The sequence below is a fragment of the Balaenoptera physalus genome (genome assembly GCF_965194825.1).
Source record: "Balaenoptera physalus genome assembly, chromosome: 12".
NCBI classification, from domain to species: Eukaryota; Metazoa; Chordata; class Mammalia; order Artiodactyla; family Balaenopteridae; genus Balaenoptera; species Balaenoptera physalus.
In genome coordinates, this window is record NC_138897.1 from 90,441,212 (window position 1) to 90,457,843 (window position 16,632).

At 47.8% G+C, this 16,632-nt stretch overlaps 3 protein-coding genes and 1 long non-coding RNA gene across 17 annotated transcripts in view; 1 reads left to right on the forward strand and 3 right to left on the reverse strand.

Annotated features, from left to right (window-relative positions):
- The window catches only part of RILPL2 (Rab interacting lysosomal protein like 2), a 31,013-nt gene extending 29,901 nt beyond the window's left edge, over positions 1-1,112 (reverse strand). For 6 of the 7 annotated variants that reach the window (XR_014252002.1, XM_082418354.1, XM_082418350.1 and 3 more), the window contains exons 1-2: positions 880-1,002; positions 340-519 (exon numbers count right to left, since the gene is read on the reverse strand). The gene's annotated coding sequence lies outside the window, so the exon portion shown is untranslated. Of the gene's footprint in view, positions 1-339; positions 520-879 lie in introns of all 7 variants that reach the window. The other variant, XM_082418351.1, reaches the window with a different exon arrangement.
- Positions 1,113-1,168: 56 nt separating this feature from the next.
- SNRNP35 (small nuclear ribonucleoprotein U11/U12 subunit 35) lies at positions 1,169-8,849 on the forward strand. 2 transcript variants are annotated; one of them, XM_082418347.1, is made up of 2 exons: positions 1,169-1,315; positions 6,988-8,849. In XM_082418347.1, exon 2 carries the CDS (start codon positions 6,991-6,993, stop codon positions 7,729-7,731), a length of 741 nt encoding a protein of 246 aa, XP_082274473.1. In that variant the 5' UTR covers positions 1,169-1,315; positions 6,988-6,990; the 3' UTR covers positions 7,732-8,849. The 2 variants fall into 2 exon arrangements, with proteins under 2 accessions (XP_082274473.1, XP_082274474.1); XM_082418348.1 differs by having other exon boundaries at positions 1,210-1,385.
- LOC309640111 lies at positions 4,317-6,980 on the reverse strand. The gene is made up of 2 exons (XR_014252036.1): positions 6,696-6,980; positions 4,317-4,718 (listed from the first exon to the last, which is right to left on the reverse strand). It is a non-coding gene; the product is annotated as an uncharacterized lncRNA (long non-coding RNA).
- A 1,806-nt stretch (positions 8,850-10,655) lies between the features above and the next one.
- RILPL1 (Rab interacting lysosomal protein like 1) overlaps positions 10,656-16,632 on the reverse strand; it is a 44,312-nt gene continuing 38,335 nt past the window's right edge. For 2 of the 7 annotated variants that reach the window (XM_082418288.1, XM_082418285.1), the window contains one exon: positions 10,656-11,502. In XM_082418288.1, coding sequence (XP_082274414.1) covers positions 11,358-11,502 — 145 coding nt within the window. In that variant the 3' untranslated portion in view covers positions 10,656-11,357. Of the gene's footprint in view, positions 11,503-13,019; positions 13,106-13,247; positions 13,272-13,545; positions 13,634-16,632 lie in introns of all 7 variants that reach the window. The other 5 variants (XM_082418287.1, XM_082418283.1, XM_082418284.1 and 2 more) reach the window with 5 other exon arrangements.

Below are 16,632 nucleotides of genomic sequence, written 5' to 3' on the forward strand. Positions count from 1 at the left end.
TGGCTCGCAGGCTCTAGAGCGCAGGCTCCGTAGTTGTGGTGCACGGGCTTAGTTGCTCTGGGGCATGTGGGATCTTCCTGGACCAGGGATCGAACCCGTGTCCCCTGCATTGGCAGGTGGATTCTTAACCACTGTACCACCAGGGAAGTCCTAAATATGAAATTTTAAACTATAGATATTGCTCATTTTTTTACTCAATACATTTTATTAATATATTTCAAGAAAATGTACTTGAAAGAAAGCTATAGATATTCAGAACCTATGCTTCACCTACATAATAAAGATTTGATAAAAACTAGGTAGCAGTAATACATCCTTAGTAGCTGGTGATTGGCTTACCTTCTAAGAATAGGACTGGAATCAAAATGAGATCAGCTGTTCGCAGAAATGACCCACTTGTAAGAATTAATCAGAAAATGAGTGGCTGAAGAAATCACGAGACTCTCATCAAGAAAAGCACAACTGTATCAAGACATTTCAAGTTGTACCACAAGTCGTAATCTACCCTTATATTTTGACCTAACAAAAAAGAAACACAGCATAATCTGAATGTATACATCTACCCGTTCTACACAGATTTACTGACCACACGGTTCTCCCCTCTCCCTCCCACGCTTAGGTTTTAAATCTGGGCTTCCTAACCGTGACTCTAAAGGCAGGGGTCCTCAAAGGGTCATTTGGGGACTTGCAAAAAATTGCAAATTTTCAGCGATTCTGAATTCACTGATTCCCTGCGGGGCCCAGGAAACGGCATTTAAACCAGCTTCCACGCGATTCTCAAGTCAGTCTCCAAACTGACTTTGAAGAACTGTTTTGCTTGTGTGGAAAGCGAACGTGTTAAATTTACGGGTTAGAAAAACTCTGGCAAAACATACGTACAAAGTTTCCTTGTGAACCGGCATACGCATTTTCTGAGTAAAAAAACCCCACAATATTAATCAAATTCTCAAAGTGAGTCTAAGAACTAAAACTCGCATCGCGCTGAATCACCTCTTCGCTACGGAGAGAAATTCAGCGTCTCCCAGACAACTAGCTGCACATTCGATCGTCTTTCAACTTTTGTTCAATTTAGCAGTTTCTGTCTTCGTGAAAAATTTTAGAGAAACGGAAAGTTCATTCTCTTCGGAGACGATACGCAGTCGACACTCAAGGCATGTGATTAAATTTCTTAAAATAAAAGCAAAAACGGAAACAGGGCCCGTGACGAATCTGCTACTTCCGATGTAAAGGTCCCGTCAGTCAAGGAGGAAGAATCTTCCGTCGCTTCGAGCTCGGCACCAGGCTCCGTGGGAAACGAAGCCCGAGCCTTGCTGAGGTGAGCGGGAGCGGTTTGGTGGGAGTAGGGCCCACCCTTGCGAGAAGGACGAGGGAATTCGGCCTGGACGGTATGTCGGCGCGTGCGTGGGCCGCCATGTTGAAAGCGGGCAAAGGGGAGGGGGGACCTTTTGGGGTTGTTTTGCCGGGAGCGGGGGCGACAGCTGGGTTGGTAGGATGGCCCCTTCCGTCCTGTGCCCCCTCAGATGGTGACGGGGTGGGGAAGGCAGCCCTGAGGGCCGGCGGCCGAGACGGAGGCGCTGCGGGGCAGGGGTGGGGGGGCGGATCGGAAGTATAGACTTTTTCACGGAGACTTCCGCGTTAGCGTCCACGGCCTCACTGCGCGTGCTCGGACGGCTCTGGGCGCCCACCTTCAGTTTGTTTCCCAGCTGGTGGGAAGCGCCGGTTGTTCTGTTCTGCAGACTCAGCCTGGGGACGAGTGCTTTGTTTGTTTGCTTAAGAATAGCTTTTATTTGTATAATAATTTATAATTAGAAAGCGCTTTCAAAGACACTACCTTCTCTCATCTTCACAAAAAAACGCGGTGAAGAGGCATTTAGCAGCATTTAAAAGGTGATTTAAATTTTGCCCAAGATAACACTAGGTCTTACACCTGGGTGTTCTGGCTCCCAATCCAGTGCTTTTTCACTTTCCACACTTCTGTCTTTAATGGTTCATTGCCCCACCCACCTCCACCCTCCACGATTCATCTCTCACATCCCATCTCCGTTTATGAAGTAATGACGAGAATCTAAACATCCAGAGAGATGGTGGTAGAAAATCTCAACGCAATGTTGCAACGGAGGAAATACACCTAGAAAGATTAACGAGAAGCTGTGAAGCCCGCTTTTCTCTTGCTATTTAGTATTGATAGGAGCATGCAGGTGAGGGAGAAAACCGGAAACTCATCTTTTATCCCTTTGTAATTTTTTTCCAGAGTTTAATTTGAGGAACTGTTAAAGCTTTGAACAGGAGCTCTGATTGTGTACAGCAATGTCAGCTTTATTTGGTGGATCTTTGTGACCTTTTCCTGTGGAATGGGGACGGGTTCCTTTCCCACTTGGCTGCGAGGGGGGCTCTCAGCCTCAGACACCCAGACGTGGCCTGCTTTTTCCTAACCCCATCTCAAGCTTTATATTTTATGACAGCTACCTAAGGAAAGAGTTAAGAGCTCAAGCTCTGGAGTCAATAAAAGCCCTTGGTTCTAACTCCCCCGCTGGGCTACTTCTGTGATTTGGGACAAAAGACAATCTTTTTGCCTCTCACCTTTGGCATCTGAAATGGCAGTAATAGAAGTGGGTGTGGGCTTCCCTGGTGGCGCAGTGGTTGAGAGTCTGCCTGCCGGTGCAGGGGACACGGGTTCGAGCCCTGGTCTGGGAAGATCCCGCATGCCATGGAGCGGCTGGGCCCGTGAGCCACAACTACTGAGCCTGAGCGTCTGGAGCCTGTGCTCCGCAGCAGGAGAGGCCGCGATGGTGAGAGGCCCGCGCACCGCGATGAAGAGTGGCCCCCGCTTGCCACAACTGGAGGGAGCCCTCGCGCAGAGGCGAGGACCCAACACAGCCAAAAATAAATAAATAAATAAATTACTGTTAAAAAAAAAAAAAAGAAGTGGGTGTGTCCCGGTATTGTTGAGAGGTGAGGGGAGTTAAGTGCTTAGCACCGTGCCTGGCACCTCCTAAGTGTTCAATACAGGTTAACTATAATTATTATGGTCTCTATTTTTTGTTTGTTTGTTTGTTTTTCCTGCAACCTTGCCATAGAGGTAGGAAGTAAGATTAGAATCTTACTAATTTTAGGGCCATTTAGAGAATACCAGAGCAGAGATCCAAACAACACAGTCATCTCTCTCTCTTTTTTTTCCCCCATGTGGAGAAATTACAGCCATAATAGACAAAAGACACAAAGTGAGTTAGAGGCAGAGCCCAGACCGGACCAAAAGCGGCTCACTCTTCTCGTGCTCCTTCCCTTGTTCTAGCTGTTTAGCATCCTTTTACTGATAAGGATACCAGAGAGGTGTCTTCTCCAAAGTTTCTTGTTAATGATGAGATGCATATATGCCCTCCTTTTATAATTTGGTGGCAGATGGTGTAATGTCCTGCCTCTCAATTTTCTTTCTTTCTTTTTTAAAATAATTAATTAATTAATTTTTGGGCTGTGTTGGGTCTTCGTTGCTGCCCGCAGGCTTTCTCTAGTGGCGACGAGCGGGGGCTGCTCTTCATTGCTGCGGTGCGCGGGCTTCTCATTGCGGTGGCTTCTCTTGTTGTGGAGCACGGGCTCTAGGCGCACGGGCTTCAGTAGTTGTGGTATGTGGGCTCAGTAGTTGTGGCTCCCGGGCTCTAGAGCGCAGGCTCCGTAGTTGCGGCGCACGGGCTTAGTTGCTCCGTGGCATGTGGGATCTTCCTGGACCAGGGATCAAACCCGTGTCCCCTGCATTGGCAGGTGGATTCTTAACCACTGCGCCACCAGGGAAGTCCCTGCCTTTCAATTTTCAATGAAGTGGTCCTTTTTGTCTGATTTGGACCAAAATAAGTTCAGTGAATTTTGTTTGGAGTTGGTTCAGTTCCCCAGCATTTATCAGGAAGTGTCCTAGGATCTGGGGACACTGGGTTGAAGAGTGTTTATTGTGAAGAGTGTTTATTGTGTGTTGGGCAAAACGTGATCAGTATGACAGAAGAGGTACCATGAGCTGTGGGACCAACGGATTTGCTTCATGGGGAAGAGGCTGGAAGCCAGACTTGGAAGGACCAGTAGAATTTCCACAAATGGAGATGTGGGAGGTGGAAAGGAAGAGAATATTCCCAGCAGAGGAAATTGCACCAGGAAAGACATGGAGCCAGGGGATTAGGGCACGTTCAAGGAATGAGGAGCAGTCCTGGGTAGAACAGGTTCTGCAATGGAATATGGTGAGAGGCTAAGTGAGAGTCAGAATTCTTGAGTTCATTGACTTTGGGTTTTATTCTGTAGGTGTTTTACTTTTTTTTTTTTAATAACTTAAAAAAAATTTATTTGTTTATTTTTGGCTGCGTTTGGTCTTCATTGCTGTGCGCAGGCGTTCTCTAGTTGCGGCGAGCGGGGGCTGCTCTTCCTTGTGCGCAGGCTTCTCATCGTGGTGTCTTGTCTTGTTGCAGAGCACGGGCTCTAGCCACGGGGGCTTCTAGTTGCAGCACGCAGGCTCAGTAGTTGTGGCTCACGGGCTCTAAAGCGCAGGCTCAGTAGTTGTGGTGCACAGGCTTAGTTGCTCCGCGGCATGTGGGATCTTCCCGGACCAGGGATCGAACCTGTGTCCCCTGCATTGGCAGGCAGATTCTTAACCACTGCGCCACCAGGGAAGTCCCGGTGTTTCACTTTTTTACTGGGAAAAGAAATTCCACTGTGATCACTCCCCCTACATAACCTGTAAACTGAAGAACAAAAACAAAAAAGATCCTTGAGGAAAATTTGAGAGAGGGGGGGAAAACTATAGATACCATTTTAATAAATATCATGGAAAGATGCTGTTAGGAATGAAGATCACCAGATATATTCGACAGAGCCCTGGTTTTTAAGTAACATATTTCAGCCTTGGCTCTAAAGCTTTACAGAGGTGGTCACATGATTACTAGCAGGGTCTGAAATGTTGGCAAGCACCGAATTATTCAAGAAAATTCACAAGAATCAATTATCATGTGTCAGACTTAAACTTACCCACCCTCTTTCAAACAAACATAGAAAGATCTTCTATCAGAATGAATGACAGTTGCAGTGTGCTTGCTGAACTAAAATTACCATTGCAATCAGTTCTCAAGCTCCAAAGCATAAATGTATTATGAGCTAGGGAAGTGGGAAGAAATCCCATCTTCCTTTTTTTTTAATATATATAAAGTTTCTTTTTATTTATTTATATATATATTTTGGCTGCGTTGGGCCTTCGTTGCTGCACACGTGCTTTCTCTAGTTGCGGCGAGTGGGGGCCACTCTTCGTTGCAGTGCGTGGGCCTCTCATTGCGGTGGCTTCTCTTGTTGTGGAGCACGGGCTCTAGGCGTGCAGGCTTCAGTAGTTGCAGCATGCGGGCTCAGTGGTTGCAGCACGCAGGCCCTAGAGCGCATGGACTTCAGTAGTTGCAGGGCGTGGGCTCAGTGTTGTGGCGTGCGGGCTTGGCCGCCCCGTAGTTTGTGGGATCTTCCTGGACCAGGGATCGAACCCACGTCCCCTGCATTGGCAGGTGGATTCCTAACCACTGCGCCACCAGGGAAGTCCCCCATCTTCCTTTTGAACTAAAGAGCCTGTGGCTGGGTCACTCATTTTGGCTTTGCTCCCTGTTTACTGACAGATGCAAAATGGTGCATTCAGAGCACCATTTTCCCGTGTAGTTTTGTTTTTTTAAAAAGTCTTTATCAGAATAATCTGGGAGGGACTTCCCTGGTGGTCCAGTGGGTAAGACACCGCGTTCCCAATGCAGGGGGCCCAGGTTTGATCCCTGGTCGGGGAACTAGATTCCTCATGCCGCAGCTAAGAAGTCCCGCATGCCACAACTAAGGATCCTGCATAATGAAACGAAGATCCCGCGTGCCGTAACTAAAGACCCAGTGCAGCCTAAATAAATAAATAAATATTTAAAAATTAAAAAAAAAAAATCTGGGAGCGGGAATGTGGGGAGCACAGATGAAATAAGACAGGCCAGGTGTTGGTCATAGTTGGAGCCGGGTGAGAAATTCATGGAAGGTTATGCCGTTGTCTACATTGGTATGTGTTTGAAACTCTTGGTAGTAAGAGTTTTTAATTTTTATTAATGTTATTATTATTATTATTTATATATATATATTTGGCCGAGCCATGTGGCTTGCGGGATCCTAGTTCCCCAACTAGGGATTGAACCCGGGCCCCGCCAGTGAAAGTGCCGAGTCCTAACCACTGGACCGCCAGGTAACTCCCATAAAGAGTTTTTTAAAATGCCCTTTCCCAGGGGCTTCCCTGGTGGCGCGGTGGTTGGGAGTCTGCCTGCCGGTGCAGGGGACACGGGTTCGAGCCCTGGTCTGGGAGGATCCCACATGCCCTGGAGCAGCTAGGCCCGTGAGCCACAGCTACTGAGCCTGCACGTCTGGAGCCTGTGCTCCGCAGCGGGAGAGGCCACGACAGTGAGAGGCCCACGCACCGTGATGAAGAGTGGCCCCCGCTTGCCGCAACTAGAGAAAGCCCTCGCACAGAAACGAAGACCCAACACAGTCAAAAATAAATAAATAAATAAATAAACTTGGGAAAAAAAAAAATGCCCTTTTCCACAGAAGTTCCCAGGCTGGTTTCCCTATGACCATTTTAAAGTCTCTGAAAAGCGAGCCTGGATTTTGATTCTGGATTTTGATCCGTGTTGCCACGTTATAACAGCTTGTGTGTGCCCTACCGTGGCTAAGCTGGATGATACACGTATGCATCAAACTCAGGCACGTTGCCCTCTGCTTCTTCCGGGGAGGGTTGGTGGAGGAGTGTGTGAGAGCATTCTGGAGCCCCACCGCCTGCCTCTGATACTGTCTCCCCTGCTTTCTAGCTGGGAGGCCACAGCGTCTGAAAAATCCTCTTCCTTCCCTGTTGGAAGAAGGGGTGAAAAGCAGTATCTACTTCATGGGGTTGTTGGAAGGATTGAATACGTAGCTCACAGTAGATGCTGCATAAACGCTTGCTGTGCTTCTCCTTAGAACATGAACGATTGGATGCCCATCGCCAAGGAGTATGACCCGCTTAAAGCTGGCAGCATTGATGGCACCGACGAGGACCCACATGATCGAGCTGTCTGGAGGGCGATGCTGGCACGATATGCCCCCAACAAAGGCGTCACAGGAGACCCCCTCCTCACCCTGTTCGTGGCGAGACTAAACCTGCAGACCAAAGAGGAGAAGTTAAAGGAAGTATTTTCCCGCTATGGGGACATCCGGCGGCTTCGGCTGGTGAGGGACTTGGTCACGGGCTTTTCGAAGGGCTATGCCTTCATCGAATACAAAGAGGAGCGTTCTCTGCTCAAAGCTTACCGGGACGCCGATGGCCTGGTTATTGACCAACACGAGATATTTGTGGACTATGAACTGGAAAGGACTCTCAAAGGGTGGATTCCTCGGCGACTTGGAGGAGGCCTGGGGGGGAAAAAGGAATCTGGGCAGCTGAGATTTGGGGGGCGGGATCGGCCTTTCCGAAAACCCATTAATCTGCCAGTTGTTAAAAACGACCAGTTTCGAGAGGGAAAGAGGGAGAGAAGGGAGCGATCTCGATCCCGAGAAAGACACTGGGACTCCAGGATGAGGGATCGGGAGCATGACCGGGGCCGGGAGAAGAGGTGGCAGGAAAAAGAATCAACTCGGGTGTGGCCAGAAGGTGACTGGGACAGAGAGAGGGACTTCAGAGACGACAGGGTCAAGGGGAGGGAGAAGAGGGACAGAAGTAAGTAGACTCCATCCCCTGCCAAACCCAAACGAAGGTACCCGACCAGTTAAAGTGCGGGGAGACCTGCACTGCTTGTATACGGAATCCAAGTCCAGTGGTTGAATAAAACCTACTGATGAAAACAAAAACAAAACAGAAAAAACTTACTAATGATAATGGGGTTGGGTACGTTTTCTTTCGACTCTGGAATGCAGGTTCAAGATGAACACGCTGATAGTTTGAATTTTCTCTTCTGCATCTTATAGTTTTTGTTTTTGTTTTTTGGGGCTCATGGGCGGTTTGCGGGATCTTAGTTCCCTGACCAGGGATTGAACCCGCGCCCTCAGCAGTGAAAGTGCAGAGTCCTAACCATTGGACCACCAGGGAATTCCCTTCATCTTGTAGTTGTAAGGACCCATTATTTGATAAGCTTGAGAAACAATTTTGCAGTCACCAGCATCTGTACAGAAAGGCCTGTGTAAGGAGCCAGCACTCATTTAATTTGGCAGTACGGAATTTGCTTTTTCTCCCATCTATTGGAAATGACCATTTTGAGGGCTTGGCAAAAAGAGGTGATGACTGAAAACCATTTGCACTGATCTGTGACTCCTGGGAACCCAAATCTGGTCAGCATCTAAGTTGTGTGTTTTCCACCTTTATGTCCATAGTGCAGGGTTTGCTGCAGTGAAATAAAAATGAGATAGAAAAATGAATCCAAGGAGAATGTCCAGAGACTTAGTACCAAAAGCCAGTCTTAGCAGTGATCTGGGTCAGCAACCAGCTTCTCTTGAACAAATATAACTCCATTCTCGAGCCAAATGCTGACTACCTTTTTTCCTTTTCTCTTTTTGGTGGGGTGGCTGGCATTTAAAATGAAAACCCAGAGTTGCTGAGCTTTGGGGCTATGGTCTATGGCAATCCTCCAGCCCTTGGAAAAGAGAAAGTTCAAAAGAAGTAAGAGTGAAATGAAAATGAAATCAATGAAAGGGTAGCAGCTAGTTCCGATGGGCTGATTTGCCTTTTCCCTCTTGATCATCCGGCCTCTGGTTTGTTTGAAACTGGATATATTGACCTGAACTTCTGAGAGCTTTGAATAAGTACCATACTGTTCATGTGATTTTTCAAGAAAGTGACATTCAACATTTTTCTTTTATCCATGGCTGTGTCTTTGAAAGTTCAGGTTCTTAAAATTCAGGATGTCTCATGTAAAGTAAATGTCTGATTTAGTAGCAAGACTCACACATTCATTACTAGGTTTTTGCATCAGGAGTATGAATCTCATTGTTACATAGGGGACCTACGATATCTTAAAATTGCTGTCAGCTGTTAGAACTGTTTTAGAAAAATATGCTCTTTCCTTTGTAAATTTCCAGTGCAGAATTTTACTATTCTCCTAAATCTCAGAAGACCGCCTTGCACGAACACCTTGATGATTTCACCCACATTTCATTTACAAAGTGTGTTATGGGCTAGAGTTGGTAGGTACATTAGGTAAACAAGCTGCTCCACATCAGGGAAGCTGAGTTGTGAGACAGCTTCAGAAGAAACACAGGGGCAGCAGTGTTTACATAGTGTTTACATAGTCTAAGCTGGCGGTTATCAACCCTGAGTACCAGAATACTGATGGATGGAAAAAATATGCACATTCAGTCCCCACCCCTGGACATTTGGGCTGTCTTATAATGGCCCTGGTAACCAAAAAAAAAAAAAAAAAAAAAATTAGTAGAACCCCCCTGTCAGGGACTGTAGTTGTCAACATGGCAAAGGCGGATACCCTCTGACCCGGCAGTTCTGCTGCTAGTTTATTCTGCAGACTGATGCACGTGTGTGAAAGTATGCAGCGCTGTTTCAGAAAGATTGGAAGCTACGTGTCCACCAGTGGGGCCTGGACAAACATGAACAAATTACACTCGATGGTCAACCAGGGTTCCTCAGTCTTGGCACTATTGACATTTGGGGCTGGATAATTCTTTGGTATCGGGTGCCGTCCTATGCATTGTAGGATATTTAGCAGCGTCCCTGGGGCCTACTGGATGACAGTAGCACCCACCCAGTTGCGACAACCAAAAATGTCTCCAGTGAGTGCCAAATATCCCTGGGGGCCAAAATCACCCCTGGTTGAGACCCACTGTCTTTTATACTGGTGTGAAGTCATGTCCAGGGTATTCTAAGGAAAGAAAGGTATGGGATAGCATGTGTATAACACGCTGCCATTTATGTAAAAAGAGAACAGAAATATATCTATTTTTTTTACATGATTGCATGTATATTTATAAATTATTTCAGGAAAGACACCCAGGAAACTACCAACACTGGTCACCCCAGGGGGAAGGCAACCAAAGGTGATGCGGGGAGGGGGATTCCTCAGCACACGTGCTTTTATACTCTCTGAGAATAAACTCTAATAGTTCTAATGGGCAGTCAGGTTGGAGAACCACTGCTCTAAACCAACATTATCGTGTCTGGTCATTTTTCTCAGCGATCTGGAAACGGAGTTGATGTAGATTCTATAAACCGACTTGATGGTTTCTTGGCAAACCACAGTAAAATGTATAGAAAGCAGTCCAGTCAGATGCACTTGAGTGCCCTGTTAGGAAATGGTACCTCTCTCAATCCGTGAGCACCCCGTCTTGCACCCCGGGTGCTCCGTGGGTGGAGAGAAAGCATTATTTGGGTAACCCCCCAACTTGCCAGTTGCAGACAGGGCATGTGGCTCTCCGTCTCCACTGCACCGCATGAGTCAGACAGACATTTGGTCCCCAAGCCATCTTTTCACCCACCGCCATTGCTTTGGCAAGTCTACCCTACCCACCATCTGGCATCCCCTAGGGTTCCGCACGCCACACCCAATCCGCTTTGGGACATTTCTCTTCTTCGCAGGGGACTAAGTATTTGACACAGTGAATGCTGAAACAAGACGCCAAGAAAAAAAGAATCCACACAAGAAATGTTGCAATGTCTCATCCTTAGCAACTTTGTTTGGTTAGTACTGCATAACTCACAGCAGATTCCAAGGCACTGGCCTTGAACATTGCTACATGCTCTAGGCATTATCAGTAACAAGGTGCAATAGAGAACCACAGGCTCTTGCAGACTTGTCTCCAGTTTCTGGGCGGGAGGACTGTCCTCCCTATTTTCCGTTTGCTTTGTGCCTAAGCTGGGCCAGCTCATCCTGTGACTTCAGAGGCCCTGCCTGTCTAGTCGATGCATCCTATATATTATGCTACCACCATGACAATGTCATGAACGTAACTAATGAAAACCTACCACTTCCCTGCCTCCCGTTTAAGTATGACAAATGTGATCATAAAACCTCTACGCAAATGATTTCATACAAAGCAAGTCAAACAGCAATTATAGCGGCATGTGATGTAGCTGGCGAAGCTTGCGTTACTGAAGTTAATGCAAAAGTCAGCTTCCGCTCGTGGTCTTATTAAATATATATCCTAAGGGATCAGAGTCATCTATTAGAAACAGTGATAGCCCTGGTATAAATAAACGTTTCTTTAGAGTTTGGCATCAGTTTTTTGACGTGCTCCCTCAAAGCAGACAGTTTGTTGGAGGGATCAGGTTTGAGGGTGTGACACCCAAGGCGGCCAGGTTCTGTTGCAGGCGCTGGTGGTTCAGGTCCAAGGACAGAGGTGGGTCACGGTCACAGGTGCTGCAGGGCCTCCTGTCCTTGCTCCGTGTAACCGTCGTCGCGGTGGCAGTTGGCCCACTGGCCAAAGGACTCGTGGATGCGCACGTTTCTCTGCGTGTTGGCCAGACGCTTCTTATCTCGGGAGAAGAAGCTAAACCTTTGAGAAGGGAAAGAAAGAAATGAGAGGCTGCCCTTGGCCACGCACGTCACAGTTTTTGCAATGCCAGCAGCAAACGTGAGGGAGCAAATCAACTCGAGGTGTGAAAGAAAACGTTCGGGGTGCGGGTCAAAGTTATTCCAGAAAGCAGCAGGGCGTTCTGCGTGTCATTGTCACAGTACCTTGGAGGTGACACAGTGTGAGCAGGGTGTGCACATAGGTGATGTACCTCCCGCCTTAAGCACTACTGAGGATTTCTTCTCATGACCAGTGGAAATAAAAAGCTACTGGAAACATACATCATGGGTTTCTTTACCTTAATGATGCACAGAAAGGAATACTTGAAAGCCATATGGTACTTAAGACGATTCGGATGTAAAGAGATGAATATTTTAAATTTAAGTAACTATTTATTTCATGTGGATTGGGAAACTAGGTAAGTAGCATATCAAAGCCCAAATTTCATGGATATTACTACAGCTTAGGATGAGGTGAAAGTAGGTACTTAAGAAAAATGAGGCAATTAAAATATGTATTAAGGAATAGCATACACGGTTCTCTGATTAGATGAGCATTATGAATATAGTATGTGAATGAAATTTGGGAAATATTAATTTGGACAAGTGACAAGAACTGATTTAATGGTGATTAAAACTGATTTAATTTAAAGGTGAAAGCCTTTAGAAGTTATCACAGTAACTATCTACATAGCAACAGCTAAAGTAGACCAAGAGGTCTTTTTAAAACAGCTGTGACTATTGGTCATTGATCAATCTGAGTGAACCATCTGATTGATGCCTAAAAGATAAAAGTAGAAATCTCAGGCCAAAAGCTGATAATGTGGCCCATTTAAAACAGTAAGTCAGCTTAAACTCCACCTAAACATATAGACTAGGACCCTGGCCAGTAAACCTGAGTTGGCCTATTTTGAGTATTTCCCCAAAGGCCTTTCTAAGCTGCCAACTGTCCTTCTGTACTCTCAGCCTCTAATTAAAGATTCTTTCTACGCTTACCAAGTTCCCCTACTCTTGAATTTTGGTTTCTGAACTTGGTAAGAAATATAGTAGCTCTGTTATGTTTTCCAGGGGCAGGTATAGGAAGGAACCCCTGAAGAAGTCAAAGCTTCAGATCAACTATTTTTAGTTCCCTCTGTCCGTTTACCTTTTCGTTTTTTGGTTTGTTTTGTTTTTGTTTTTTAGTGCTGTGGCCTATGGAGTTCAGTTTTAATCACATCTGAGTGAAAATGATTTTCCTATTCTGTGGTTACTGGATCCTACAATAACTTCCTAGCAGGAATAAAGTGGTCTTTCACTGTAAAGCTGGGGCAAGCCAAGTCTGTCTGGAGAAATTCTCCCTACCAGCTAAAGTCTCTTTTTTTCTGCAACCAATATGTGTACTGGTAAATGAAGGCATTCTTCTCATTCTGGGTTATTTGTGAGCTCTTTCCATAGTGTAATCAAAGCAATTAGCTGGCCAGAAAGACAGTAGCGCTTATCACTGTTACATGTCATGTCTACCTGATTCAAGCAGGAAAGCCACTTGCCACTTCCTGTCCAAGGGGACACAGAAAGAATCAAGACAAAAGTCTCCTCCTCTGCTTTTCCTGTTTTAACAAGATCAAATGGCTTGCTGACTATGGCTTGGCAAAACAAAGCGGTTTAGAAAGCCAGGCTGTGAAGATCGAAAACACAGCGTTAGTGTCACTCGGGGCGGGGGATGGGTCATGGTGGGCGTTGATTACTGACCCGTCACTTAAAGGACCTTCTTTACTGGATCATGGACAAGGTCGTTTTAGAATGGAAACAGAAAAGACAAAAAGAATTATTGGTGACAGAGCCGAGAATTCCGAGGCTTCACTCGTGCAGATGGAGCGTCATGAGCGGCACGTTTGAAATCGCACTCCAGACCCACTTCAAATGGGAACACGCAGGTGACGGCCATGCAGCTAAAGGGGCCAGAGGAGACAGGCCAGCCCCAGCAGTAGCTGCAACAGACATTCCAAAGGCACAGCTCAAAAGGAAACCAGAAAAATGCAGTGCCTACGAGGGACACAAGTCGTCGGACAGGCTGCAGCGTGGGGTCATCTATTATCAGTCCGGCTGCTACCATGGGCATTATGGCTGTAAACATCCTGGTTAGAAAAGTACAGATAGACACAGAGAAGGTAAAAACAGGGGCGGCATGAAAAAGAAACACACTCCACAGACAGGTCGGCTGAAGGGTTTGCTTATGGTTTATGTGGAATTATGGCCCCCAACGCCCCCCATTCATATTTTGAAAAGTCCGAACTCCCAGGAGCTCAGAATGTCACCTTATTTATTTATTGAATGTCACCTTATTTAGAAATAGAATCCTTGTAGATGTAACTAGTTTTGGTGAGGTCATACCGGAGTAGGGTGGCCCTAATCCAATACAACTGGTGTCCTTATAAAAGGGGGAAATTTGGACACAGACACGCACACAGGAAGAAGGCCACGTGAAGATGCAGGCAAAGTTTGGGATGATGCTTCTACAAGTGAATAAAGGCCAAAGATTGTCAGCAAACCACTAGAAGCTAGGAGAGAGGCGTGGAGCAGATTCTCCCTCATGGCCCTCAGAAGGAATTGACCCTGCCAACACCTTGATCTTGGACTTCTAGCTTCTAGGAACTGTGAGACAACACATCTCTATTGTTTTTTGTATTTTTTTGGCCACGCCACTTGGCTTGTGGGATCTTAGTTCCCTGACCAGGGATTGAACCCGGGCCCTCGGCAGTGAAAGCACAGAGTCCTAACCACTGGACCGCCAGGGAAGTCCCTACCTCTGTTGTTTAAGCCAACTCAGTTTGTGGTACAACAGCCCTAGCAAACGAATACAGCGTGTGATAACCACGTAGGGAAGACAGGGTGGCCTCAAGGGCTGAAAACGCAGGCCTGGGTGTGGGGTAGGAAGTGTCAAAACCTGCCGTGGGATTACGTGGTGACACTCTTGGGTGTCTTCCAGCCCGTCTCCCCCGGCTGCCATGAGCTGCAGGCTCTGTGCCCTGAAGGCAGCCAGGAGAGACCCAGGAGAGAAGGTTAGGCAGCCAGGATGGGCCGGGCAGGAGAAAGCCTGCATCATCACCCGACTGGTAAGTCAGAGCCGACAGTGAATGCTTATCGGTTCCTTGTCTGGGCAAGGAAAATGAAGAAGAAACTCCAACTAAGCCTCCAGAGCTTATTTTGAACAGCTTTGATTTCTTTTTTTTTTTTTAAAGAGGTTGGCTGAGAAAAGATATAATATGATTATCTCAAATGAGGTTTGAGAATTCTCTGAGTCTGGATCACCTTTGACGCAACTTCACAGACTAGCTGGGTGTTGGCACCTTGGCAAAACTACGTGGATGGCTTCTCAGAGACAACGAGAAGAAGGGGCTCCATTTGGTAAATGAATGGGCCCAATCCCCAGGGGCCAGGCTAGCAGGTACCAATAGCTTTCCAGGGGCTCTAAGCCACAAGGTACTGCACCCACCTTTACCAGGACCCCTCTCTAGCATAACAGGGAGCCCCCAAAGACAAAGTCGTTGTTTGGGGGATGGCCCCAGATGTGCGGGGTGGGCATTCTGCCTGGACAGATGTTTGCCCACTGGGAAATGCTGGACTTCCTTTGGGGCCCAATCAGGGGCCAAACTGATGCACCAGGGCCTTGGGACACCTGGGGTGTTCCAGCCGAGCTATTCTCTGTGTGTCTCGCTGGGATCCCGGAACGGACGACCCCCTTCCCTCTCTATTCCAGGTGCCTTGCTGCAGGAGCCGCATGCTCTAGAGGGACAGCCACTTCCATGAAAAAAGACTGGCTTGTTTTGGGCAAAAGTTGTCTCCTGGATACGATGTAGCTGGTTTCAAACTCCCCCGAGCCCCCGCCACCGCCCCACCCTGCGACAAATTATTTCTGGAAGACTCAAACCAAATGAAGTTCTAACAGTGGCATTGCAGGCAGTGTGACGGGCGGCTGTAAAGAAGGTGGGCGTTTGTAAAGAAGCTATTTCTGGGCTGCAGTGAGCAGGGCGGTGGGTAGGGGGACAGGGAGAGAATGCCCTGTTGTTGCTACCGTCGGATACTTGGGTGGCTGCCTGCTCCGAGGCCAACCTTTCCAGTGTGTGAGGCCAGCTGTTCCGATCGCAGCTTCCCTGGCTGTGCCTCTGCGCCCCCTGCCAGCTGCCTGCCTCTCAGGTCAGCCCCCCGCCCCTGCTCAGCAGCGAGCAGCTGCGTGTATACCTGTCAGCCCAGGACTGAGAGCCGGGCACCACACAAAGGGGGCGCTGGTGCTGGTGTCCACTGGGGATGAGGCTGGAGCCACTCAGGCGCTCCCTCGTGACCTGCCCAGCCAGTGCCAACCCAGACTGTCCGGCCAGCAGCTGCTCGATCACAAGCTATTTTTGGAAGGTTTTCTGGGCACACTGTTTTGACAGGCGGCAGTTTCTGGTTCCCTTGACCAGTTCAGCCCAGAAATGTGGACTCTGGTGTCTCTGGCTGGTGGTGCATTTGAGAGATAAGGGAACTGGGCAGCCAGCCCACAGCTGGTGACTCGGGAAATGGGATGAGGAAAAGGGGGGTGGGGAGGCCGAACGAGACAGCTGGGGCGAGCACTGTCTTGTCTTGGCCAGGAGGCAATCAAAAGGCGTGGGTTCCAATCCCGACTTTGATCCATCCAGCAAGGTGATCGCAGTGAAGTCAGTGGGCTTCTCTGGGCCCCAGTTTCCTCATCTGAGAAATGGGGCTAACTGTCCCAGCTCTGAATCTCTGACAGGGTGGAAGATACCCTAGTTCAAGTGCTCCAAGCCGGTGAAGCCCCTTCGAACCTCCATGGTAGTTACTGCTTACTTACTGGAGGGTGGGGAAAAGTGGTCGAGGGCGAGAAGCTGAGCTGGAGAACAGCTGTGAGCTGCACTAAAGAGGCTGTGTGACTCATACTCCGCAGAAGCAAGGACAAAGGGACCAGACAGAGCCAGACGGGTGCCCGAGAGTGAAGGATGGAGAGGGAGACAGGCATGGAACCGTCATTCCCTTGCCCCGGTCCCCAGAGAAGATCCATCCCTGCCCCAGGCTCTGAGCTCCTGGCCACACTGAGGCAGCTTCCGGTGAGTGGCCGAGGTGGACAAAGTGACCAGTG

Bases quoted from the DNA above. Each gene is read 5' to 3' on its own strand.
- SNRNP35 (XM_082418347.1), top strand. From the start codon at position 6,991: ATGAACGATTGGATGCCCATCGCCAAGGAGTATGACCCGCTTAAAGCT.